Source organism: Diadema antillarum, unplaced genomic scaffold (genome assembly GCF_040938485.1).
Source record: "Diadema antillarum isolate AM-2024a unplaced genomic scaffold, OU_Dant_1.0 scf00000110, whole genome shotgun sequence".
Classification (NCBI taxonomy): domain Eukaryota; kingdom Metazoa; phylum Echinodermata; class Echinoidea; order Diadematoida; family Diadematidae; genus Diadema; species Diadema antillarum.
In genome coordinates, this window is record NW_027270999.1 from 1489846 (window position 1) to 1515253 (window position 25408).

General features: G+C 37.1%; 2 protein-coding genes across 2 annotated transcripts; one reads left to right on the plus strand and one right to left on the minus strand.

The window, feature by feature from the left end:
* Window positions 1–3139: 3139 nt before the first annotated feature.
* LOC139719392 (intraflagellar transport protein 25 homolog) lies at window positions 3140–6587 on the minus strand. Its single transcript, XM_071630810.1, has 3 exons — window positions 6507–6587; window positions 4294–4406; window positions 3140–3273 (listed from the first exon to the last, which is right to left on the minus strand). The coding sequence occupies exons 1-3, from the start codon at window positions 6544–6546 to the stop codon at window positions 3151–3153; spliced, it is 276 nt and encodes a 91-aa protein (XP_071486911.1). The 5' UTR covers window positions 6547–6587; the 3' UTR covers window positions 3140–3150.
* Window positions 6588–9221: 2634 nt separating this feature from the next.
* On the plus strand, window positions 9222–17799 carry LOC139719393 (putative hydroxypyruvate isomerase). Its single transcript, XM_071630811.1, has 8 exons — window positions 9222–9533; window positions 11189–11300; window positions 11947–12067; window positions 13174–13252; window positions 13885–13934; window positions 15679–15748; window positions 16234–16371; window positions 17571–17799. The coding sequence occupies exons 1-8, from the start codon at window positions 9338–9340 to the stop codon at window positions 17612–17614; spliced, it is 810 nt and encodes a 269-aa protein (XP_071486912.1). The 5' UTR covers window positions 9222–9337; the 3' UTR covers window positions 17615–17799.
* Window positions 17800–25408: the final 7609 nt, after the last annotated feature.

Genomic DNA, 25408 nt, shown 5'->3' on the forward strand with positions numbered 1-25408 from the left:
TCATGAAGCATTCTGTCTGACAAGTTGTCGGACAAATTGGGCTCTCAGCCAATCAGATGCAGGGATTTCAATAGCTTGTAACAGTTTGTAAGAAAAATATCTGACCAAAATGCTTCATGAAATGCCCCCCTGATGATTGCGCCTCATGGCGGTGACATGAAACTCAGAGTTGCAATAAATACGGATGAACCTGCAGTCAACCGCTTGAACTTGTTTCATTACTTCTGTCTTAAGCTCTTCCTTTGAGGATATCGAGCACTCTTCATAGAAGGATAGAAGCACCAAGTGTATACTCGTATATATATATATATATATATATATATATGTATATATATATATATATACAAAACATAAGCATCGACACCAAATAAAAAGTTTTTTCCACACTGGATTAGCAGCTACACAAGTTTATTATGCCTCCGCAACGAAGTGGCCGGAGGCATTATGTTTTCGGGTCGTCTGTCCGTCCGTCCGTCCGTACGTACGTACGTCCGTCCGTCCGTCCGTCCGTCCCGTTTTGTTTTTGTCGATATCTCAAGAGCCGTGTGGTGGTTTTACATCAAACTTGGTATGAGGGTATATCCTTGGGGGATAATACTTTGTGTGGATTTTAGGGTCACAGGGTCAAAGGTCAAAGGTCACAGGTTATTTTGTAAAAAAAAAATGAAATTTCATGTTTTTCTCCATATCTCGCAAATGGTTCAAGGTATCTTCATGGAACTTAGTATATATGCTTGTACCGATGGGCAGTGATTATCTAGGGAAGTTGGGGGTCATGGGTCAAAGGTCAGGGGGTCAAAGGTCAAGGTCAACTCCTCAAAATATCACTACTTTCCTTATATTTATGCAATGAATGAAGGTTTTTTTTTAACTTGATGTATACATGTATTACACAATATATATTCTGTGGGAAGTTTCTCGCCAAAAGGTCAAAGGTCAAAAGGTCAAAGGTCAAGTGAAAGTGCTGAATTGCACTTTTTCCTCCGTATCTCAAAAGTAACTCAAGGTATCATCATGAAACTCACATATTTATGCATGTTCAACCTAACAGTGATTCTCTTTGGAACTCTGAGGTCAAAGGTCAAAGGCCAGGTTTAGATAATGCTATTTTCCCATTTGATACTGAAATTATACTTTTTCTCAATACCTTGAAAAATTACTCAATGCATAAACTTATAAAAGGGTCAAAAGTCAAGTAAAAATCATCAGTTCCCCAAATACCTGCACTCTGACATTTTAATCATTCATCCAATTGAACCTAGTTCTAGGAAAGTGAACATTCAGCAAATTTGTGTCAAACCTGTCATTTTAATATTTTGCCAATTGTTTGAAACTGTCATCACGCATTGTCAAGACATTGTACTATAGACCTATTAGGAGAACCATGCATTATGGCGGAGGCATATCAGTCGCCGTAGCGATATATCTAGTTTTACATGTATTTGTAACATTTCTGTAAAATTTGAAACAATATTTGCAGTATTTCACTTAAAAAAACTCAAATACAACAGAATTTAGAAGACTTCTGCAGCAGCACAAAGTTAGCAGCACTGATCACATACAGCTTTGCATCATGGGAGAAGAGACAGTCTCAGTTAAAGGCATCATTTACCATTTGCAGATGAAACAAAAATCCAGCTTTAGTGCTTCAAAAAAGTTCTAAAATGTTATTTAGGGATAGAAACAACCAGTGTAAAAATGTTAATCAGTGTAATCAGTGTTAAGTATTGTTAAATAAACAAAATGAGAACAATACTTATAGTAAAATTGTTTCTCGAAAAGTAGTGATATCTAATTATGCTTTATTGCAAAATTTTTATATGGTAGGATGTTTTGTGATACAAATTACCCACATATTATATGCATCAAATGTGATAACTTGAACATTTTTAGAATCACTGCTCCCAATGGTAAACACTACCTTTAACATGGCTGTATGGCCAAAACATCGGTCAGTAATACAAATAAATCTTACAGAGTTGGTAGTCTCATAGCTTATGCATATATAACATGTTTAACCATGTACTGAATGCTATTAAGATGTCTATGCATGAATGCCACGCTTTGGTCTGTCTCTGTGATTTTGTTGCAATGTGTCAATTCCATAAAGGTTATATACATGTACAGAGATATCCCACAGATGTGTATACATGGGACTACCTACCAGCAAGTTGCAGGATGCTGATAAATATTGTTTTATATACTGTATCTCTTCCAGGCAGCATAGTAAACAATTTCTTCCTTTTCTTTCAAGCAAACTCAGTATGTCACATCGACGGGTAACAATGAACTAACTCAACTTATACAGTGACAATGAAGGAATATCAATACAAGTACTCCATGAAGTAGATTTCTCATACACACAGTGCCTGCATGAAAATATTATCAGTCGTGTCTCTATATTCTCCATGTAATATTTATATCTCCCTGCACTGCACAGGCACACAAAGAGCTGCAACTCAAAAATATAACTGATTCTTATCTGAGACCAATTTTCAGATAAGATTGGCCTGATCACAAGCATTTTCTGGCTGCTGTGTTCCTCTTTTGTTACACCCCTCCTCCAAACATGGTACTTATTTATGACAGGTTACAAAAAGTGTAACACAAGCACACTGCATCACTCTCTACTTGTAATCTACAAGTTCCTCCAGAAAGAGAGAGAGAGAGAGAGGGGGGGGGGGGGATTACTAAATCATGAAGATAGCTCTGAGAACATTCCAGATTTACACTTATGGCCATCTCTTCTTTGTAACATCTAGCAAACAATTTCCCTCATCCTTTTCCCTATGGATCTATACAACATACTCTGCTTGCTTATATCGACTTTTGTTCCATTTCTGGACACAACCTCCATCTGAACATGTGGGATGAATTAAGTGAACTCTATGGTTTGTTGATGACTTTACATATCGCTCACCATCTATCTCGTTAGAGATGTAACTATAGAACCTGGCAATATTCATACTGTACAATGTGCATGCAAGGAGCAAAATGATTTGTCCTCAAGATAATATGGTCTATACACACAAATTCAATCATAAATTGTAGACATACACAACAGTAAATAAAATTGATTCAGAAAATATTCAGTATGTACATGAATTTACAATCTCCTCTACATTAAATAGAGGTCTGTAGAAAGTGTTTTCATGATGCTAGAGTTTGCTCTCTTACTGCCATCCCGCTCACGCTGACTTTATGTACTGAAACAAAGTGGTCATAGCCTGATTTGATGATGAACTTGAGATGTTTGGCACTGGCCTTTTCACCCTGCAAAGAATGAACAAAAAAGACACAGGCAAATTCACATTCGAACACATCACATCAGTGTAAAAAATATTTATACTACACTTAATCACAATATGCAGAATCACACTGACAGGAAAGGGGGTGATGGAACTTGACACTTTATTTGTAAAAGTAAAGGATTGGTATTCTTTTCAAAATATGCTCTGAAGTGTTTGGACATGGCATTGATACTAACTTTCTTATGAATGTCATTTAAAGTGAGTTAAAAACATTTCAGTGCCAGCAGGCTAACTTGCACAGCTTTATCTGAGGAGCATCTCGAGATGTAACATGTAGGTTGCTTGTGTTATACCTGATATTTGTCCTCCAAATGAAACATTGCCAATTTCTTACTTAAGTTGGGAAACAGGATTTGTCCACAACTCCATAAAAGATTGAACCTGAGACATCTTACACACACTCCTTAACAGATGAGGCCTTTCACAGTCAAGAAAGGTCATTTTTCAGCTTTTGTCATATAAAGTGAATGAGATGTTTTGACAAGAAACAAAAATACATGTACATGCTCCAGAGGAAAGAATATTTTGAACAACAAGAAATGTAACTCAATTTCATTAGTGGTAAATGTGGGATCAAATACAGAGCGATAAGATATTGGAAATAAATGCCATCCCTTTTCAAGAAGTGTAGATAGCAATTTTCCACCTTGGAGATATTATCCATAGCATCCATGGTTGCTGAAGGCAATATTTTGCATGGTGTTGTTAAATTTTCTAAATCCACTGAATCGGTCAACTTGCAAAATGAAAAATATGAATGAACAGTACTCACAAGAGACAATATAGTTTCTACCAAAGATTTACTGGTGATGACTCCTTGATACAAGTCAATTTTGCTCTAATTGTCAAAAGCTGTTGTTCTGTTTTCACTATATGATTCAATAAGTGCTGGACATCTTTGTTGTTGTTGTTGTTGTTGTTGTTGTTGTTGTTGTTTTGAGGGACATTTCCTTTGAAATTTGCAAACCACAGAAGCACCTACTTGAAATTCCTCCATTTGTAATGAAGCATCGGATGGGCTCAGGTCCTTCTCTGTCATTGCTTCGAAGTCTGTAGGTTCATTTGAGACACTGCGCTCGATTGAAAGCCGCTTCACTGGAGGAGAAATGGCAATGGAATGATTACAAAGTTTTACTTGCATGGTGATGATTTTTTTTTAAACAGATCATACCATGTAAAAACAATGGTACCATCAGTTAGAGGGGATAACCAGATTGACAAAAAGACGCAGAATGACCAGTGGGATACTTGATCAGTAGGAGAGCATGGGAGGATCACCAAATGGGAATAAAGTGATCTGTGAGAACTGATAAGATATCATGATTAGTACCGTAATGAGGAAGTGGCTGAATCAGGAAACGGTAGAATAGCAGGATATGTTAACGATACATACACCTCATGATCCATTATCCATGCTACTACCTCAGGAATATGACACGCAGCACGGTGAAAACAAAAGATATTATATCTCATAAAGCAAAGCAAACAATGACAAAGCAGTCACTGTTATAAATACATTAGTACATGCAGCTCATTAACTTTGGCTTCTATTTCTCTCACCAGTATTGCTATAATACTACATGACAAGAAATCTTTTGGTACTGTGGAAATTATTTTTGTCTTTGTACTACTTTGCAAGCCCCTCAACATTTGATACGACAATTTACAAGAAATAGTTCAGGCTTATACTACCAATTAGCTATCCTCACCAACATACAAAATGTACAAGGTGTAACTGACCAAATGCAAATAATTTACATATGAAGAGTTTGTTCGCAAAAACCGATAAGTCCATTTTTGAAGATTTTGAAGTACGGTCTCTGTCATAAAGTACAAAATGATACCTTTTAAATGATATATTGGTCACTACATATAAAGACACATTTTTGAAGTTATGGTCAAAAGAAGCAAAAATTTTCTTATTATTCTCTTTATTTTTCTTGACCTTTAATCGCAAATATCTCCATTTGGCAAATATGGACTTATCGGTTTTTGCGAACAAAGTCTTCATATCTACTGATGGGATGAATGCGTATATTGTTTACTCTGTTGACTTAGCATTTGAATTGTACTTATTAGTTCTGAAGAGAGCCTCTGTTATTCTTTATTATACAACGTCCAAGTAGATCCTTGTAATTTGATTGGAGGATTGTTGGTGACGTGATATTCAATAAGTACTCCATTCAACACGCCGTGCAATTTTGGTTCTATTTTTGCGTGCAACTTGGTTTGATTTTTTCGTTCTATTCCACGGTTCGAGAAATTGTACGGTACTGCGTGTACTGTGTGTTGCATATTGAGGATCGCATGCAGCTAGCGCAGTGTACGTGTGCGGTACATGCATGCGCGTACGTAGGCCTACGTAGTGCTAATGTACGTGTATAGCTGTGACCTGTATCTACACTGATTGCACAAGCCAGAAAGAGAATCGCAGTGGATCCACATGTAAGTATGGCTATATTTTTCATACATATATAGACTTCTAGGCCTACTTAGACCAAAAAGATCTACTTGGACGTTGTATAAATCAAATAGTGTATGGTCTTTACTCGTGCAATGGAACGAGATTTCGCACTCGGTGAAAGATGAGGCGCACTATTCAACTCGGCTTCGCCTCGTTGAATAGAGCGCCTCTATCTTTCACCTCGTGCGAAATCTCGTACCATTGCACTCGTGACCATTCACTATTTGTATACTAGCACCCACATCTAAAATCTACAAACCACAATTTACAGCCTCTACTGAAGAATCTCATGCATGCTGACAGACATGCAATGTGTTGTAGGATATTTCTTTAATTTCTGCTAGAAGCTGCACACACATTATCCACTATTGTAGTTCTAATCTTGTGAAACAGCCATGGCATTTCACTCCACACATTTTACCACTTTATTTTTAATCCACTTCAACATTAGAGCCACCCCAAGCCTACACTAAAATTTAACAGTTGGATTAAATACAGATGACTGGGGTCCAACTTACACCTGAAATCTGATTCTTCGACACCCTCACTGTGTTTAAAGCTCGCATAACCCCCCCCCCCCCCAAAAAAAAAAAAGATAATAATAATAATAATAATAACAACAATAATTAAATAAAATGAAATAAAATAAAATAAATAAACAAATAGATAAATAAAAAAAATGGACAAATAAAAAAACATGCTGACATATTCAAGTGCAAGTGTAAATGTACCTTGATAACAGTTAATCTTGATCTGATCCATACAAACCATGGTGGTGAATGATATGATAAACTCTTGGGGAAACAGTCCAGTAGTCGCCCAAAATGTCTCCAGTTTTCTGAAAACAAATCATGCACAGAATAAACAGATATGGCAGGGCTCAACACTAACGGTGGCCCGGTGGCCTGGGGCCACCAAAAACGCACATCGGGCCACCAAAATTTCAGAAATGATGAATTTGAAGGCTTGATTGGGCCACCAAAAAAGGTTGGATGTTTGCCTTTGGGCCACCAAAAATAAAAGTTAGTGTGGAGCCCTGGATATGGTAACAATATGCTGTAAGTGGGGTTGTCCATGATATAAAGTGGGTTTGCTGGCATGATATGCAAATGAGATAAAACATCTAGCTGCGCACTAACACAACTGCTCAGTAGGTTGCTTACGAACAATACTTCAACAGTTCTAATAAGAAAGCTTATTGACGTTTATAGACATCCCATCCAAACTTCTACACCTATATTTGCAGAGGCCACTCCAGATGCTGTATGTTCCACAGTCGCATATCTCACCTAACAGGGAAGCTTTATACCGGATACTACAAGATTATAGAACATTCTACCTGACCAGACCATCAAGTGCACTTCACAACAACTTCAGTGCTCAGCAATGTAGGCCTATGTTTACTAATAGATGGCAGGAGGGCATCTTAGTTGCATATTGTCATTGACAATGTACATAGATAGGCCAATGGTGCCATTAAAATTACAGAGCATGTAATGTGCACTGGCCACTGCACTGACTATACACAGCCCTGTAACCGAACAGACGTTGAGGTTTTTATGATTCATCACTGACACTGTATTGTACCACGGAGCAAAACAAACATTGTTTTTCATGAGCACGCCCTCTGGCTTGGAATCACCTCCCATCAACAGCACTCAACAGCCCATCTCCAGAAGTCTTCAGAAGTAAGAATGAAAAAAAAAGCCACCATCACTACGACTAATCAGCTTCCCGCCCTCTCTCCGTGCTGCACTATACCACTCCATCCAGCAGCGTACACATTCAGATCCAGATCCGGAGATGCTTTGCACAGCATCTGGTTGGGCTATGCACTGCACATCTCTGCGTATAGTATATTGTAAACGTGGAAATTTTTGCGGTGTTGAAATTTTTGCATATTTTGCGCAACCAGAAGCTAGTGCGAAAATAAGATAACGCGAATATATTTGCATGCCATATGTTCCAGTAGTTAATGTCTTGATTCCACAGAATTAAAAACACGCGAAACTCTTCTTACCCCAGCAAGCATGAAAAATTAGTCGCGCCAAAATATGTATCCACTTTTACAGTAGCTGTGTGACTTCACATGACACACCAGAAGCAGCAAGCTACGTCGCTATTGAGATGTACACCTCATGGTGGCCTGTATCATGTTAATACTATCAGTTAGACAATCTAGATTCTACTCCACACCATGTTATTAAAGACAAAAGAAAGTCGAAAAGAGGAAGAAGAAGAGGAGGAGGAGGAGGAGAAGAAGAAGACAGGGGGGCTGGGGTGCCTTTACAAAATTAAAGAGGGGCACATGCGACCCTGTTCATTTTTCCTTCTTATTCTTTTGTTTACAAAAAAAAACAAGTTTTGAAGCCCTCACCTAGTGCCATCACATAAAGCAAACGGAATCGAAATTGGGTTAGAAATGGCGAAGGAGTAGCATTTTGTAGCAAAATGTACAATATAGGTCAAAGGTCAAGGTCAAAGGTCACGACTGAAATTCTGTGTAGAAGTTTCAAAGCTCCCATGTAGTGCTATCATATAAAGCAAACAGAATCAAAATTGGCTCATAAATGACAGAGAAGTAGCAAATTGAAGATTTTGATCACACACGGACGCACACACGGACGGACACACGGACACACACACGTACGGAGCCCGTTTCATAGTCCCCTGCTCGAACTCGTTCGGCGGGGACAAAAATAGGCTAGACACAGTAGACTTCCATATGCACCCCGGTCCCGTCACGCCGACCCCCCCCCCCCCCCCCCCCCCCACCCCCATGGCCCCAGTCACTGCACTGCCCTGGAAGATGGAATTTTTTATGGAAAAGAGGAAGATGGAATTTTTTATGGAAAAGAGGAAGATGAAAACTCAGAAAAGAAAGAAAGACAGACAGAAAGAAAGAAAAGAAAGATAGATTTATAGAACAGAACCCTTACTAAGTTGTGACGTTACTTTATAGAGCCTCGAGAGCCCGAGGGGCTATAACGCTAATAGAACCCAGATCTAGTGACATAGTGTCAGTATTATAGTAATTGATAAAATTGTTCCCCATCCCAGTCCCAATAAGAGTTGCCCAATAACGAACATGATAATAAATGCGTCGGACTGTGAAAGTATGCAAACTTGATGTTGCCGGTCCTTACCCATCGATGATATTTTCGGGAGGAAAGTTTTCATCACTGGAAGTCGCAAGGGGAACTTGAGCTCCAGCTTCAGATAATGCAACGTCAAACATGACTTGAGATCAAATCTTTTGGAAGTATTGCTGAAATTTGTGCTGTCCTTTTAGGCTTCAACTCCAGTGAATTCGCTGATCAAGAATGCGCGTCACGTTACTACGGGAATCGATTACGCCGCCGCAGATGGCGCTTGACATCAAAGAGTTAGCTTCTCTCTATAGTGAGCGACTCTTTGCATATTCATGCCTTATTAGGAGAAAGGACGCAGGCACCTCCCTCAGGCCTCAAATTTGTGACTGAATTTTGTCTGGTGGGGTAGCGCTTCAGACTCTTCATACATACTGAAATTTTGTCAACAGAGCCTGTAAATCGCAGCAACCATGCCGCTGAAATTTGCAGCGAACATCCATAAAATGTTCACGGAAATTCCCTTGTTTGCCGACCGATATGCAGCTGCCAAAAGGGCCGGCTTCCTGGCAGTGGAGTGTGTGATGCCGTACGACCGGTCGATGGAAGAGATCGCCGCCGCTCGGGAGGAAGCAGGAGTTGAGCACGTGTTGATGTCAAGCCACCCTGGTGATGAGTTAGACGTAGACATAACGAGTAACGTTTCACAGCAACTACACAACCATTCCCTTGTTAGTCTATTCTTGTTACCTGTTATTGCAGGACTCTATCTTTTCTTGACCGATGTGGGCGATAAGTACATATATATGTCTAATTCCGCGAAAACTGCTCATTTATAATAAGGCATGACATTTGCTGGGTCAGTTAAACTGACCCAGCAAATGTCATTATTATAAATGAGAAGTTTTTTCGCGGAATTAGACATACTTGTCAGTCAATATCTTTTCATGCAAGTACACTGTAGTGCCTACTGCAGTACTGGAAGTAGTCAGCCCTGGCATTGAACCTTGTCGTAGTTAGGAATTGAACCTTGTCATAGAAAGTTAGGAATTGAAGATAGAGAGTCTGGCCTCTCTTAAGGATTTGAAATGGTCAGGAGACTAAATTTCTAAACCATTTTTCAGGGTAGACAGAAAGATCCATCTGTTCGGAGGAGTCTTTTATTATTTTTTTTTTACGTTATCACTCTCCTCTGAGGGGATCTGTGAAGCCAGATCAGATGCAGTCTCCGCGGAACATATCTGCGACGACTAGTCTAGATACAGACCAATTTTTCGGTAAATTGTCGGGGCTGACAACTTTCATGAAACGGTACCCAGGGGAGCATTTCATGAAGCGTTTTGTCAGATATTTTTTTCTGTCAAGTATGCTCTCAGCCACTCCGATGCAAAGACTTTTGTAGCTTGAGTTGAATATAAACAAAAGTTTGCTGAAGAAAAATATTTGACAAATCCTTAATGAAATGCCCCTGGGAGTTCACTACCGAAACGTGCTGTATATCAAAGGGCTAGCACTAACCTAATCCAAAAATTTCAGCCTCCTCCACTCTTAACCTGAGTGTTAATGTTACTGGGCCAGGGCCTTGGGGGATGTTCCCCTGGCACTGATGATTCTAGCTGCCTCTGATGTCGCCTACCAAATAATTACTCCTATGGCTTTGAATAGGCCCAAAAATGAAATTATCAACCGTAATGACGATACGTGTAGGTAAATTCAGTGAATGCAGAAATAGTAGTAAAACACAGTATGATGAAGTTGTGATCAAGTTGCCTGTGGTTAGGTCTGTGTGCTGCCGGTGTCATCTTGGTTTTTCTAAACTAGATAGCTACAACAAAGGCTGTACCAGTTTGTGATCATGTTTATTTACTTTCTCAGGCACAACAAAAGAGCACTTGACTGCATTCATTCAGGTGTTTTTACTTGACTGCATCAAAAGGCAGGGGAAGAATAAAACCATGAACATGCGGCAATCAGTAACAAATGGATGAAATGTGAACTGCATGATACAAAATTTGTTGTACACCTTTAAAAGTCTTAAATACCATCTATTTATGAACTTGTTAAAGTGTCAATTTCCTCTCTCAGGAAATGCAAGATGTAAATCTTACACATCATATATTCTCTCATTATGTAACCTTTGGTCACATTGCTAATTATTTCATTTTTGAAAGTATGAAGTATTCATCTCATACCCCAAAACACACATTCTGAAACGTGTATACAGCCTTGTATTTGTTCTCATTAGAAACTGACACTTAAATCCCCTCCCTCCAAGGCGATCCAAGGTAGACAGTGACAATGTCTCAATCTGTTCATTCCCTCAGGAGACATTGCTGCTGGCGACCGTGGGATAGCAGCCCTCCCTGGCAGAGAGGAAGAATTCCGGGAAACGCTGGAACTCTCCATAAGCTACTGCAAGGCTCTTGCTTGCAAACGGTAGGATACATATCATACTTTACCTCCAGTGGTATGCTTATGACCCCACCCCCAAAAAAACAACAACAACGAAAAACAAAAAACAAAAACTGGAGCGCTGGAACTGACATCATTTTCCTGATTTTAATACAGAGTATAAAAAGCTGTTTGTGGGAGATCAGATCGGATTAAATCTTTCCCTTTATTCTTATAAATGTATTGTGTACTCCAGCTGAAAATGACTTGACCCCTTGTTTGATGAATGACAGGCAACTGCTGTTCCTAGTCTCAGATTGGTATAATGATTTGTGTCCAATCTAACATTTTGTCATATGATAAAGTCGAGTTGCTGTAGGCAGACCGAAGGGATTTAGATATTTGATCTTGGTATATTAATGATATTGATACATAATAAAAGGCAAATTCTATACATATTGTTTCTGCTTGCCAGGTTATTCTTTTTAATAAAAGAAATTGTGAAAGAGGATATAGCTTCTGCTTCGTAAGATGCGTGAGGTTACACATGTGACATAATTCTGTTATTGATAAAAAATGAAAGGTGTATATATCAGTGCATACATTGATTTCGCAGTGAATTCTCATTCATATAAAGCCTTGATATATACTTCTTAATGTTTCATCTGTTTGTTTGTTTGTTTGTTTTCAGAATGCATGTAATGTCTGGGAAGATCCCGCCCCATGCTGAAGGTGAAAGGTCAGCCTTGCTCAAGAAGATGGAGGACACTCTTGTTGAAAATCTCAAGTATGCAGCAGAGAGATTTAAAAAGGTTGTAATTTACACCATGTTTGGTCATCTTTTTTTTCTCCTTGCTAAATCCATATCTCTTTCTCATTTGATTTGTTTAGTTTTGTTTGTTGCATTATCTAGCATTATCGTCACATTTCCTGTTTGATGGTATCTTCATCTGTCAGCTCAGATGAGTATTTTCAAAATACAATCTCTGAAAGGAGCCTTAAATTGAATAAGTACAAGTAATGTTCAAATCTTGTTTTCACAATTTAGAGCACCACTCAGGTGTTTAAAAGAAGAAATGTTTAAAGGGGCTGTACAGTACTGGTTGAGGTGGGGATTCATGTTTTTTGCATTCCTAGCTGCTAAGTGAGATAATGAGAAACCTCTTATGAAATATGAAAGAGCATGTAATTTTAAGAAGGATTCAACGTTTATTTGATGAAGATTGGTTTTCAAATGACTGAGATATCCAAAAAAGTGATAATAATAAAAGACTGCAGGCCACGCCTTTTATTAGGATCTCTTTGTTTCACCTTGTTTTTGGATATCTTGGCCATTTCAAAACCAATTTTCATCAAATAAACTTTTGATACCCCTTAGAATTGCATGCTCTTTGGCATCTCATAGAGTGATTTCTGAATATCTCGCAAAATATTAAGAGCTAAATCTTCACCTCAACCAGAACTGTACACACCCTTTAAGTTTTGATTGTCAGATAATCATAATTTTAGGATAATGCAACAGGGGATGAGAGACAAATGCTTGAATATGCCAAACTTGGATGATATTGTAAAGCCCTCCTCAAATCACTGAAATGCATAATGATACTGTAAAGCAAGGTATTTTTGCGACAATTCACATGAAATTTTTGCGAATTGGTGTCGACAGCCTTTTTTGTGGCATAACTTTTTTTTTTTGCGAATTGTCACTGGCATTTGATGCATATAGTGTATGTCATGAGAACTTTCGCAAATCTTGCGAAGTTCGCGAAATTAAAATGCATGCAAAAATTGGGATTTTGCAGCATAGAGAGGTCTCTCCCAATATTTGAGAACAAATGGTTGCTAAATGGCAAATGTACTCGCTTACATTTTGGAAGAGATCTCACTTTAACAAAATAATATCTGTTCTATTTGATAGGAAGGGATCATGGCAGTCATAGAACCTATCAACGACAGATACACCATCCCAAATTACTTCCTAACCAGACAAGATCAAGGTAGGTCTCACACCTCTCTCATCTAGTCTTTGTGAGGTAATTATGTGTGAAAACATACACCTATAACCAGCACACCCTTAAAGAGGAATTCCAGTCCTGTTCTGAGTTGGTCTGATAAGAAAAAGTACAATTTTGAGAGTACAACTCATAGAATAGCTCTGCAGCATTACACCCGATCATTGCAAATGGGGTCTCAACTTATACAGGAGATGTGATAGAAGAAAGTCATTAAATTTCAAGGCGAGATCTTTTGTGTTGCCAAAGTTATCGCGAAACCGTAGCTTTTAATATATGTCAATGATGTTTGGCCATGCAATAATGTAGGGCTGGTACTTAATCCAATAGCTGCTATTTTCATATCATCAGGCTACATGGAATTCTATTTGGTCTTTGCTCTGATTTGTGTGTTTTTGTTGTTGAGATACAGAGGAAGCAGGCTATCAAATGTATTTTGGGGAATGTTCCGTTCATTTTTGTGTTTTAAGACTTTGCTCTGCATACTGTGAAAGGCAGCAAATAATCTCATGTGTCAGATGCAAATCATACAACAGCTTACAACATGTGGTAATCCAAGTAAATGCATTGCGTATACAACAGTGCTGACTGACATCTTGAATTTTGTGTCATTACAGCTGTGGAGATCATCAAAAGAGTGAACAATGACAACCTGAAGTTGCAGTTGGTGAGTTGACAACATTTGGATCAGTTTTATTGTAATTTATCCACGCAGTTTTCCATCGATTGCAACAGTTGTTGGAATTTGATGAAGTTGGTTCTGGTTCTCGGCCTAATTTATTTATTTCCATCATACACTAATTTTGTTTAATTGCTACATTCCACATTTCAGAAGCAAAGGCAGAAAAGCACTCAGTTTGCAAACTCACACACACAAACAAAGATCCCAAACCAATCAAAGCAATGATGGATCAAGGAGTATCTTGTTTTGTAGAGGGTACGAGCTCGTTTCCCAGAAATTATCTTTGAATTTAATGTTCTGTAGACATCTATGTATTTTTAGCTCATCTGAGCCGAAGGCTCAAGTGAGCTATAGCAATCGCTCTTCGTTCGGCGTGCATCGTGTGTAAACTTTTTACATTTTCATCTTTTTCTTGAGAACCCCAATACCGATTTTCACCAAACTTGGCAGGTAGGAAAATCGTAGGATCTCAATTTGTTCAAATGGGCACCATGCGGGATGCCCCACCTGGGGGGCCCCCAGAGGAACCCAAACCCCCCAAAATTAAGAATTCTTAAAAATCTTCTTCTCTAGAACCAGAAGTAATAGAGCTAAGTTATTACTATGAGTTAGTACATTGATGACTGTAGTTTGTTCATGGCAGAATCAGTGGTGCCCCTCTTGGGACCCAGGGGAGGGGGATGGGGAGGGGTCCTAATGGGACCCAAATTGTACATTTTCACCTTTTTCTTGAAAATGCCATTATGAATTTTCACCAAACATGGCAGGTAGCATCCCTTGGGGATATAATCTCATTCCTATCAAATGGGCACCATGCCCCCTGGGGGCCCAAAATCTCAATTCCATCAAATGGGCACCATGCCCCACCTGGGGGGGCCTGCCCCCCCCCCCCCCCCCCCCCCCCCCCCCCCCCCCCCCCCCCCGTAAGGAATCTTAATAAGATGTTCTCAAGAAGTGATTGAGCTAAGTTAATACAATGAGTCAGTATATTGATGACTGTTGTTTCAAGTTTTGTTCATGTTAATTAATTTTTACAATTCTTCTCTAGAACCAGACTTGATAAAGCAAAGTTACGTTGTGTTTGTACATTGATGACTGTAGTTCCAAGTTTGTTGTGGGGGGGGGGGGGTGGGGGGGGGGGGGGGGGGGGGGGCAAAACGCACCTCTGAAATTAAGGAATATTCAATTATATTGTTCTCTAGAATCAAAAGTGATAGGGCTTTAAAGTCTTTTTTTTTTCAAAAACTGCATAGTCCAACATTCTATAAAGTACAGTGTATGGTTGCAGGTATTTTTACCAGTGTGATGGAATATGTAAATGTACACCATGCCCCCAGTTCTCAAAGCTACCCCACCACAAGTTTCCAATGTTCTCAGGTAAGGGTCTGCCAGAATGCATGGAAGGTGAACTTGCGATACTCGGGTGAACACAAGACCCCCCCGCATCTCTTGTATTTACTTGATATCCTTTCTTTCAAGTAGGCACATCCACTTTCTTGTAGCAGCACTTATGAAGAAAAAAATTGCTGTTTTGCTTGCAGCAATGAATATCAATTTGTTGGATGAGAAGTTCATTCCACTTTTGCAAAGCCAGAATGAGAAGAAGAATTGTAATTACAGAAATTAAAACTGTATAGACAGGTACATGTAGGAGAGACTAGCCGTAATAATGTGAGTAGTTGAGATTAGCTGTAACTTTTGAACTTCACATAATTTCCCTTGTCTGCAGGATATCTTCCACGTGCAACTGGTTCACGGAGACCTGACCAGAATTATCAAGGAGGTCATGCCTTTTGTAGGCAAGTATTTTAATTCATTTTATGCAAAGTTGGAACTTGTGGAATGTAGTCTCGTAATAATCGTAACTCTAAATCAGTCCTGACAGCTACAAGTAATACCTGTTCAGTGTGATTACAAAGCTACCAACTTCTCTATTTCAAGAGTCTTTGGTTAAAATATGTTTTTCTCATCATCTGAAAGAAGAAATTTTTTTTTTTTTAATGGAAAATATGACATTTCCAAAATTTTAATTCATATGCTATTATAATACCTGTATCACAACCCCATTTGCACATAACAATATGTTGAGTTTTTTTTACCCTCAGAATGTTTTGTTTGTGTGTGTATATTTATTTAGTGTGCTTCAGTTTGTAGGTTGATTTACTGAAGTTGGCCTCCCTGTGATTTTTAGTATTCTAGGGGTGCATAAGCATCACACTGCAGTCATAGTTTGTGTGCCATTTGAGATTGTTCTCATTTCTCCCTCTTCCTTTCTCTCATCAAGGTCACATCCAGGTGGCCCAGGCACCAGGAAGAAATGAGCCCAGTCTGAAGGGTGAAATAAACTATGACTATATCTTTGATGTGTTGGAGGGCACAGGGTATGATGGCTGGATAGGAGCTGAGTACATTCCCACAACAGGTTAGTGTTCGCAAAAGGCTCAGAAAGTTATATTGCCTTTAAAGTTGACTTAATCATGTTCTATTCTTTGGACTCCATTTTTGACAACCCAGCTCAAAACCCACAGAAAGTAAGCCAAAATCAATTCATACTTCTCTGCAAAGTTAAAAAGAGTACAAGGTAAGCTCTAAGCTTGAAAATTGTATTTTAGTTGTTTAAAATTGAATTGGCCTGACCAATTCAAAAATTAACTGAAGTAATATAGAATTGAAGGTGCAGTTTCATAGAAAAGGGAGAAAAGGGGCTTGGAAGATTTGGGCCACTGAGGTGTGCTATGCAGAAGTACAGTGTTTTCCAGCGAAGCTATTGTCCAGAAAAACTGCTAGTACATCAATATTGGTCTTGTTTCTCAGCTGCCAAATTTTGACAGTAAATAAAGCAAAGATTACTGTCCAAGGTATAAAGACAAACTTCAAAAAATTGAGTCGGTCAACGCAATGTAATCTGTGACTTTTTGTTGGTTTTGAGCTTAGCAGCCACATTTGTGAATGTGACCGTACACAATGAAAGTTTGGTAGAGTCACAGGATTTGAATTTTCTGATTTTTTTCTTTTTTAATACTTTTGTGGATTTGCTGTCAGCAACTTTTTATCATAGCTTCTCAGTGTGGCGGGTGACAAATTGTAGTATGAAGTATGAAATGTATATCTGTCTTCTATAACTATTGTTTGAACATGTCCTAGACTAACATAAAACAAAAATTAACAAAGAGAAAGAATTATGCAAATAGTGAACTATACAACAGTGGAGGAATTTTCTAAGCAAAACCAATAGATATTCTGAAATATCAGAAACTGAATATGTTTTTGGAATTCTTTTCATAATAGCTGTCATTGCACATGAATGTGAAATGCATTTAATGCTGTATAAAATGTTGACATGTTGTTCCTGTCATTCTGAATGAAGTGGGGGTTCATTCATCCAGAAAGAATCTACTCATATTTCCAAAAAGGCAGTTTATGACATACTCAAACACTCATGCAGCTATGCTGCCTGCAGAGAGGCAGATATTCCACAAGTTCAGAATCATGTAACATACAAAAAATTGTTTACAGTATAATCATTTGGTGCTACTTCATATAATACCACTCCTACAAACATTTTAAGCAATGTTTGCCATCATGTTTTTCATAGATCATGTTTTATATTTTCTCTTCCAGCAAAAACGGAGGACAGCTTGGCATGGTTTGAGAAGTTGAAGTAAACAAGCAGCCATAGATGTCATCGTAGAGCTTGATTAGAAGGAAAGTGAGATTGTTATAATCAGTGATGTGGTGTGAAGCCTCCAAACTGTTCATCATTACTGACGGATTGATGGACACTTTACCAAAGCCAAGGTTGATGACTGCTGTAGAGCGAGATATTTTGGCGGTATGAAATTTTTGTGAATTGGAGCTCGGCTCATCCACCTTTTACATGATATGAGATTTTCGCAAATTGCTACTGGCATTCTATGCATTTTTACTGTAGACAAGAACTTTCACTTGCGTTTTAAGTTTGTGAATCTTGGCTCTCGCAAAATTTGTGAAGTGAAAATGCCCGCGAACATTTCTGGTGTCACAGTAAATACACGAGTGACCTTGTGTTGGTACCATATCTTGTCAAAATGAAGACAGTGTTGAAGATGACAGTGGTTCAACCTGTAGTGAAACAAACCACAGGTAATCATAAGTTTTGTTAATTTACATTGCTTTGTAACTTTATATACTCATACTTCTTTATGAATGTTACTTTGTTCTAATAAGTCTGACAATCATAAATCATGAAATATATTTAATGTCTTATATTGACTGCAGTCATATTCTGTTACAGCGTCTTACAGGTCTCTTGAACCTATGAACTGCAAGAAACATTAGAATGTTTCTGCTCTAAAAATGAAAATGAAAACATGATGTGCATGTGTTCCAGAAATGCAATAATTTCTAACATTCTCAGTAATGATAACTGCTGTATAACATTATTTTCATCAGCATCAAAATCTATCTGAACTGCATGTAGCATACATAAAGCATTTCAGTGCATAAATTATGAGCTTGAACTCTCTGAATAACCTACATTGTACTTACTTTCCATGACTGTACCATACACTGTCTACACATAAAAGTTACTGCAAAAAAAAAAAAAAAAAAAAAAAAAAAATATATATATATATATATCTACTCTTATATTATGTCATCCCAGCATAACTGCTTTTGTCCTTTAAATTCCATTTCAACCTCTTGTAACCCAAATGAAATACATTAGCTAAGTTTATAATACAGGGCACTCCTGTTATAACGAACACGGTTATAGCGAAATTCCGGTTACAACGAAGTAGAAATTCAGGCCCAAACATTATCTTCTCCATGTTCTTTATTATTTTTTGTTCAGTTATAACGGAATTTCAATATGACAAAAGAAAACTGCCAGTCCTGAGGACTTTTTTTTTTTAACGGAAGTCCACTGTACCTAGTTTTAGCGAAATTAACCATCACATGAGCTGTGTGTAATTTTATGCACTCTGCGGCAAGAGAGACTTGTTTGGGTCAGTCCCAGGTCCACTCGACTGAGATAAATCTATCTTGAAATGATAACAAAAGTTGCTGCCACCACATACTATTCAGGGACATGTACCCTCATCAATGATATATGAATGATTAATCTCAATACAAACTTACAGGAATCAAAGCTTGATGCTGGACACAATCTCGGGTTCAGCAGGAGAAGATTATGATATGGCCTGCGACGAAATAACAATTGCTGTCTCCTCAATCCTGTTCAGATTACTAGCACAGGGTTACCAGCCCATCAGGGAAATCATGGGAAATTATTTAACTTTTTTTCCAGTTAGGGAAAAGTCAGGGAATATGATAAAAATGCCTTAAATCAGGGAAAAGTCGGGGAATTTTGATTGACCCAAAAATCGAAAGTAGTCAGTCAGACTTCGTTATATTTTGTTATATCAAAACAACATGCCTGTGTAGTAGTACTAATCAGTTTTACATTACATTTTTTTACACTGCAAATAGTTCACTGCAACAACATAGAAAACATGTGAAACTGGAAATTAGTTGAAATAATTATCATGGAATTTTGAGACTTCATCAGGGGAAAATCAGGGAAAAATCAGGGAATTTTGTTTTCTTGAAATGCTGGGAACCCTGTATTAGTGCTCGCATTTACTTGCAGGGCATTAGCAGACAAACTACCAGGTTTCTCCTTCTTTGCTGGTCCATCACTCCTTTCCACAACTGCTCTTCTTTCATTATTCTTGTTGAGCTCAGCGTATGAGGAGGAACGATTGTCAAACACGACACTCCTTTCTTCCCTGTTGTAGCTGTAGAATGGCCTCATCTTAAGATCTAACAGAGGCCCCCATTGTTGTCACTTACTCTGGAGAAAGTTCTCGATTATTTTGGAGTTTACACAGGTTACACTGCTGATGAATAAATATGAGCGCAATGAGTGATACAGTGCACTCCCGTTATAATGAACAAGGTTATAACGAAATTCCGGTTACAACGAAGTAAAAATTTAGGCCGCAACATTAACCACTCTATGTATTTCTGTTGTTTATTTGTTTGGTTATAACTAAATTTCGATATAGCGAAAGAAAAGTGCCGGTCCCGAGGACTTCATTATAACGGGAGTCCACTGTATTGTTTGTGCAAAGCAATCAACCATGAAGCAAGACAACCCAAAATGATGCAGCTTTTGAAGTAAATTATATCAATGTGCAATACACAGCAATAGATTTGTCTCACACATTGACTATGCTGTCTTCCAAGTGAGAGTTTTATTTCAACCTTTTTGTTGTTCCACATGCTTTGTTTATGATAAGGCATGTGTATCATCTGCATTTTTAACCCTATTCTAACTGGGCTATTTGAGACCAAGTTTTTACTGGGGGGGGGGGGGGTCAATTTGACCCCCCCCCTTCAGATCTCGGCCACCGATCGCGTGATAGCCGCGAAATTTTGCCTAAAGATAGAGCTGGATGTCAACTACAAGATTACATGGTCATACGATAGAAAAATATTTCCTTTCTATTTTCAATAAATTGATTATGCAAATTTGTGCATGAAATTATATTTTCACCTATAACTCCATCAAAAAGACTGAAGGATTGCTAAATTTTTGTGTCAGAATTCCTGAAGACATAAACAATTTTCATTTAAAAAAATTGCACAATCAAAATCAATTTCTTTTGTTTTTTATTATTTTGTTAATTTCGTATGTATTTTATTGTTTTTTCGACCTTTTGTTTTCTATTGTTTTTTTGCCAAAATTTGTTGCAGGCACTTTTTCAGGCTTATCTACACTAGAATTGATTAATTTCAATGGTTAAAAGTTGAAATAATCTAATTTATATCAATTTAACCAAAAAACACAATTCGCATTGGATTTGCACACGATATCATGAATTTGAGCTGTTTTTGGGTTGACAGGCATATGCAAAACATTATGTAACTTCAGAATGGTGTACCCGGATGTCGCAAATTTGGTCTCAAAATTTGCGGGAGACTTCAATGAAAAAAGTCCTGAAACGACGCGGCAAAATCTTTACGCGTTGCGGAATCGTGGCGCGAAACGTCGAGGGGGGTCAATTTGACCCCCCCCCCCCCAGTTAGAATAGGGTTAATCCTCTGTACTTTTACTTTCACTTTACTAACTCAATTAATATTTCTCATGAGGATTTATCCGTACACGTATGTTAACACTTGCTTGTTCTTATCAAAGGTGCCAAAAGTTTTAGATTATTACATTTTTAATTTCATAGAATTTTAGGAGTTGTTAATCATGATAGCCTTTAATATTCTAAAGGCAGAGAAACATAAAAATGGATTTCTTTTCTCATAGTAGGATGGGGTTGTTTTGCTGAAATGTTTCAGCAATTTTTTTCAGCAAAATAACCCCATCCTACTATGAGAGAAGAAATCCATTTTTATGTTTCTCTGCCTTTAAAATAATTTTTTGTTGAAGGAGTACAATTGTATTATGTAGTCATTCATTTATTCATACTGTTTCATAACCAACAATCTCATTTAGAAATTGATGTCAAACATTTTTTTTTTTGTACTCTGTTATCAAATCAAAACATGTTTGCCCTTTGTATCTCATAGCACTGAATGTGCACAGTGTAAAACACTGCCATGTCTGACAGTGCATTTATTTTCTTGTCTGATGTCAGCCATTGTAATCTGTTGATTGATAGCTATTTCACTTCTCATGTAGTTGATAATTCTGTGTTTGTAAAAAGTATTTTATTTTGATGTGACTTCAGATTAAATTTGTACGATTTTCATCAAAGCAGAATACTGTGTGTTGCTTCTTGTGGTTATGGTTGGTGAGTTCTGACCTAGGTCAAGCTTAGTTTTCTGATTTACACATGTGACCCTGCATCACAAAACCAACAAAAAGTCGCCAGACATGGGCTTTTATTTGAGGGAAGATTCTAAAAGAGCAGACTCTAAGCTTTAAAATGATGTATAACTCAATTAAAAAGCACTCCCCTAACCTGTCTGAATACATGTACATGTACAAAAATGTACTGGAAAGAAAGCACACACTCCGGAAAAGTGTGAACTGAGAAAAGAGGCTCTGAAGTACAGGGTCTATTCAAGCGCATAATCTTTACTAGGCCATGCTAGCTGTGCGATGAAAGGGACAAAACACAGGATGTAAACCACTGGAGCAACAACAATAAAGGGATTCAGATTGACACAGTTGACCCATTTCACCTTTTTTTTATTACTCGCGTAAAATCAAGGGGTGTGATTTTTTTTGTTGGTTTTGTGATGCATGGTCACATATTGTACAAGTACATGTATACGAAGGGTCATTCCTCTGTGGCATGGGAAAGTTTTCGTATACTACTGTGGTAATAAAGAATCACTCTTTTTAAAAAAATAGATAATACATAGTTTAAATGGAACTGGTGTTTGCATGAAAATGTCACAATCTTTAGGTGGAAAAAAAAAGAAATAGTAAATGTGTAAATGTATGTATGCATATATTCAAGGAGCCCAAAAATTTGTGTACCAAAAATAAACTTGGTACTGTAGGGACAGCAGTTCTGTTTTCATATACAGGTGTAATCTTAATTACAATGTACACTGTATATAAATACACATGATTGTATATACAGTATTATGCATATATATGATAATGATTATATATATGTCATATATGTATGATGCTATTTCAAACCATAAGGGGAAATGCAGAATAGATGATAGTTTGAGGGAATTTTCAAAAAAAAAAAGCATGATAATATTCAGAAAAAATGTAAATATTGTCCTTTTTGAAGAATTATGCATTTTTGCTCAATGAAGCATTAAATCAAGAGCACAACATGCATCTTATACCACTAATTTTTTGTATTCATGTTCTATATTCCACATTTCATACAAATTTTATATTCCATTTGATTTTAGAAAATGAAATGTTTTTAACACAACAGAAAGTTTGAAATAAAACTGCACAAATGTATGAGGACATAATTGATGTGTTATATATTACAGTATGTATAGAATAAACATATTATGTATGTTAATGAGAAGATACAACTTTTTTTGAGAGAAAAAGGAGATATACACTGTACCTGCATTTTCCCATGACCCGTTTTCTATGCTCATCGGATATATACACCCATTTTTTAAATATTTTTTTTTGCATCGCTGACAATCTCCTTTAAATTGTATTGATGGTACAGTTCTTAATTCACACACACTATGCCATCTGTGTCCGAACTATGGAGTAGTCCTGAGGCCCCAGATCAGTGATAAGGCAATGAAAAACATTGTCAAGACCTTAAGGGGTACCAAAAATTTCCCCTTTGGAGCGAATTTCCCGTAAGATACCTCATTTTCATACGTACAGTATGTTCGTCCTATGGACCGTTTTATATGTACTACTGTATACACTCGGCAAAAAAGAGAGAAAGTAAACGCTTTTTTCCAGTTCATATTTACGTAGATTTTCATAAAAATCATTGTATCATAAGTATACCATATTAAAGGTTATTTAATTGGCTATCAACCTGGTAGGTTTATACAAAGGGAAATTTTATGCATGAGTGAACACAATCGTTTTTGTCCTCCCAAGGCACAAAAATGAAAATTGCAGAACTTCATATCAAAATTTATTATGCAAATGCCCTTCAAGATAACAATGATAACAAAAGACTTACACAATGAGAGACATGAATGAAATAGTAGAAACAAGTTTAGTTTTCATTCTCTTGTTTCTCTTTATATTCTCAAACAAAACAAAATGGGGAAACTGAAGGGGGAACATGGGAATTTTCTTTCAACTCAAGTTTAAATGACATACATAGGGAGTAAGCCACAAAGGTGATAAAATAGACAGAAGATACATTCATTTCCTTTATTGATTAAGGAATTTAAGAACATTCATAAGACATATTCAAGAAGCAAATATTATTTTAAATTTCCTTAATTTGGAATAACAGTTCAAATTTCTACCATCTTTCTTACCATCTCTTCTTCTCTTATGCATTTTGAATATGGATTTGACGGAAGATTCTTCATTTTCCTCCATTATTTTTTTTGCCTTTCTTAATCTTTGGAGGGTTACAGAGATAACATCAAGATCATAGGTTGATTTTTGTAAATTTGTATTTCTTATCGTGTTGAAGCTGTCTTTTGTTTCATTGTTATATTGAAGAGCACATTCGCTTGAATAACAATTTTTCCAATTTTTCCAATTTTTACTTGTGTGCCTTGGAAGAGAAAAAACGAATGTGTTCACTCATGCATAAAGTTTTCCTTTTTATTGACCCATTAGGTCGATAGCCAAATAGAATTTTCTTAAACATGGTATGTAAAACACTAATATTAGCCAAATAATCTAAAAATGAGAAAGATGAAGTTGAAAAAGCATTTACTTGCTTTTTTCCTGAGTGTACTAATATAAAATGTATAATACATGTAAGTGTGTATGTGTACTTGTATACAGTACATAATATGTGGCCCAAGGCATTTCTAGCTTCAAGTGTATAAGTGCAAAGTACTGCCAACACTCTTCGTCTGACTGGAAAATAGTGACAGTTACTTGTAATAATAACAACAGAGCTCAAAGCTTAAATGTGATGTTGTATAAGTAACTTTATGACTGCAAGAATTCAGCTGAATTCAGATACATTCACTCTAACCAGATCAATCACAAAATACAGGGGTACATTCACATGCAACATAATTATAGGCAACTGTGATTCGATAAAGAGGGCATGTCCTGAGAAGAATGAGGTAAAATAGAATAGACAATAATCATGATCATTGGTGCTTTTCTACCAAATGTGCAGTTAAGCCACCAAACTTTCAAAAAGCAAATGAAGAGTTTGTTTGCAAAAACCGATAAGTCCATATTTGCCAAATGGAGATATTTGCGATTAAAGGTTAAAAAAAATAAGAAAAAATAAGAACAATTTTGCTTCTTTTGACCATAACTTCAAAGAGGTACCAGTACATGTAATGGCCAATATATCATTTAAAAGGTATTATTTTGTACTCTATGAGAGAGACCGTACTTCAAAATCTTCAAAAATGGACTTATCGGTTTTTGCGAACAAACTCTCAATCTTTGGGTTGCCTGATCGGGCTAAGATTTGAAAATAGATTGTCATGTTTCCTTTTTATAAAGTGTCACTAGGCTTTCTTTTTTTAGCCACCAACATTTCAAATTCAATGATTTTAAACAAAGAAAAAAAAAACCTTAAGAAAAAGATACTTGATGCCATTTTCCTTTTTTAATGTAGGTATAAAATCGGCATACCTGGTACTAAAAGTGTGGATATTCATTATTAACATTTTTAGTACAATGTACTTGATTTTGCACCAATTCATTGTTCTTCATTGATAACAGATGAAGAATGAATGAACTTTAAATAAAAAAAAAACATAAAGATTAGCATATTGATTGACTATTGATGACGATTCCTACAACTCTATTTAGCACCCGTTTGACTTAGCAATAAAATGATACTCGCGATCTCCAC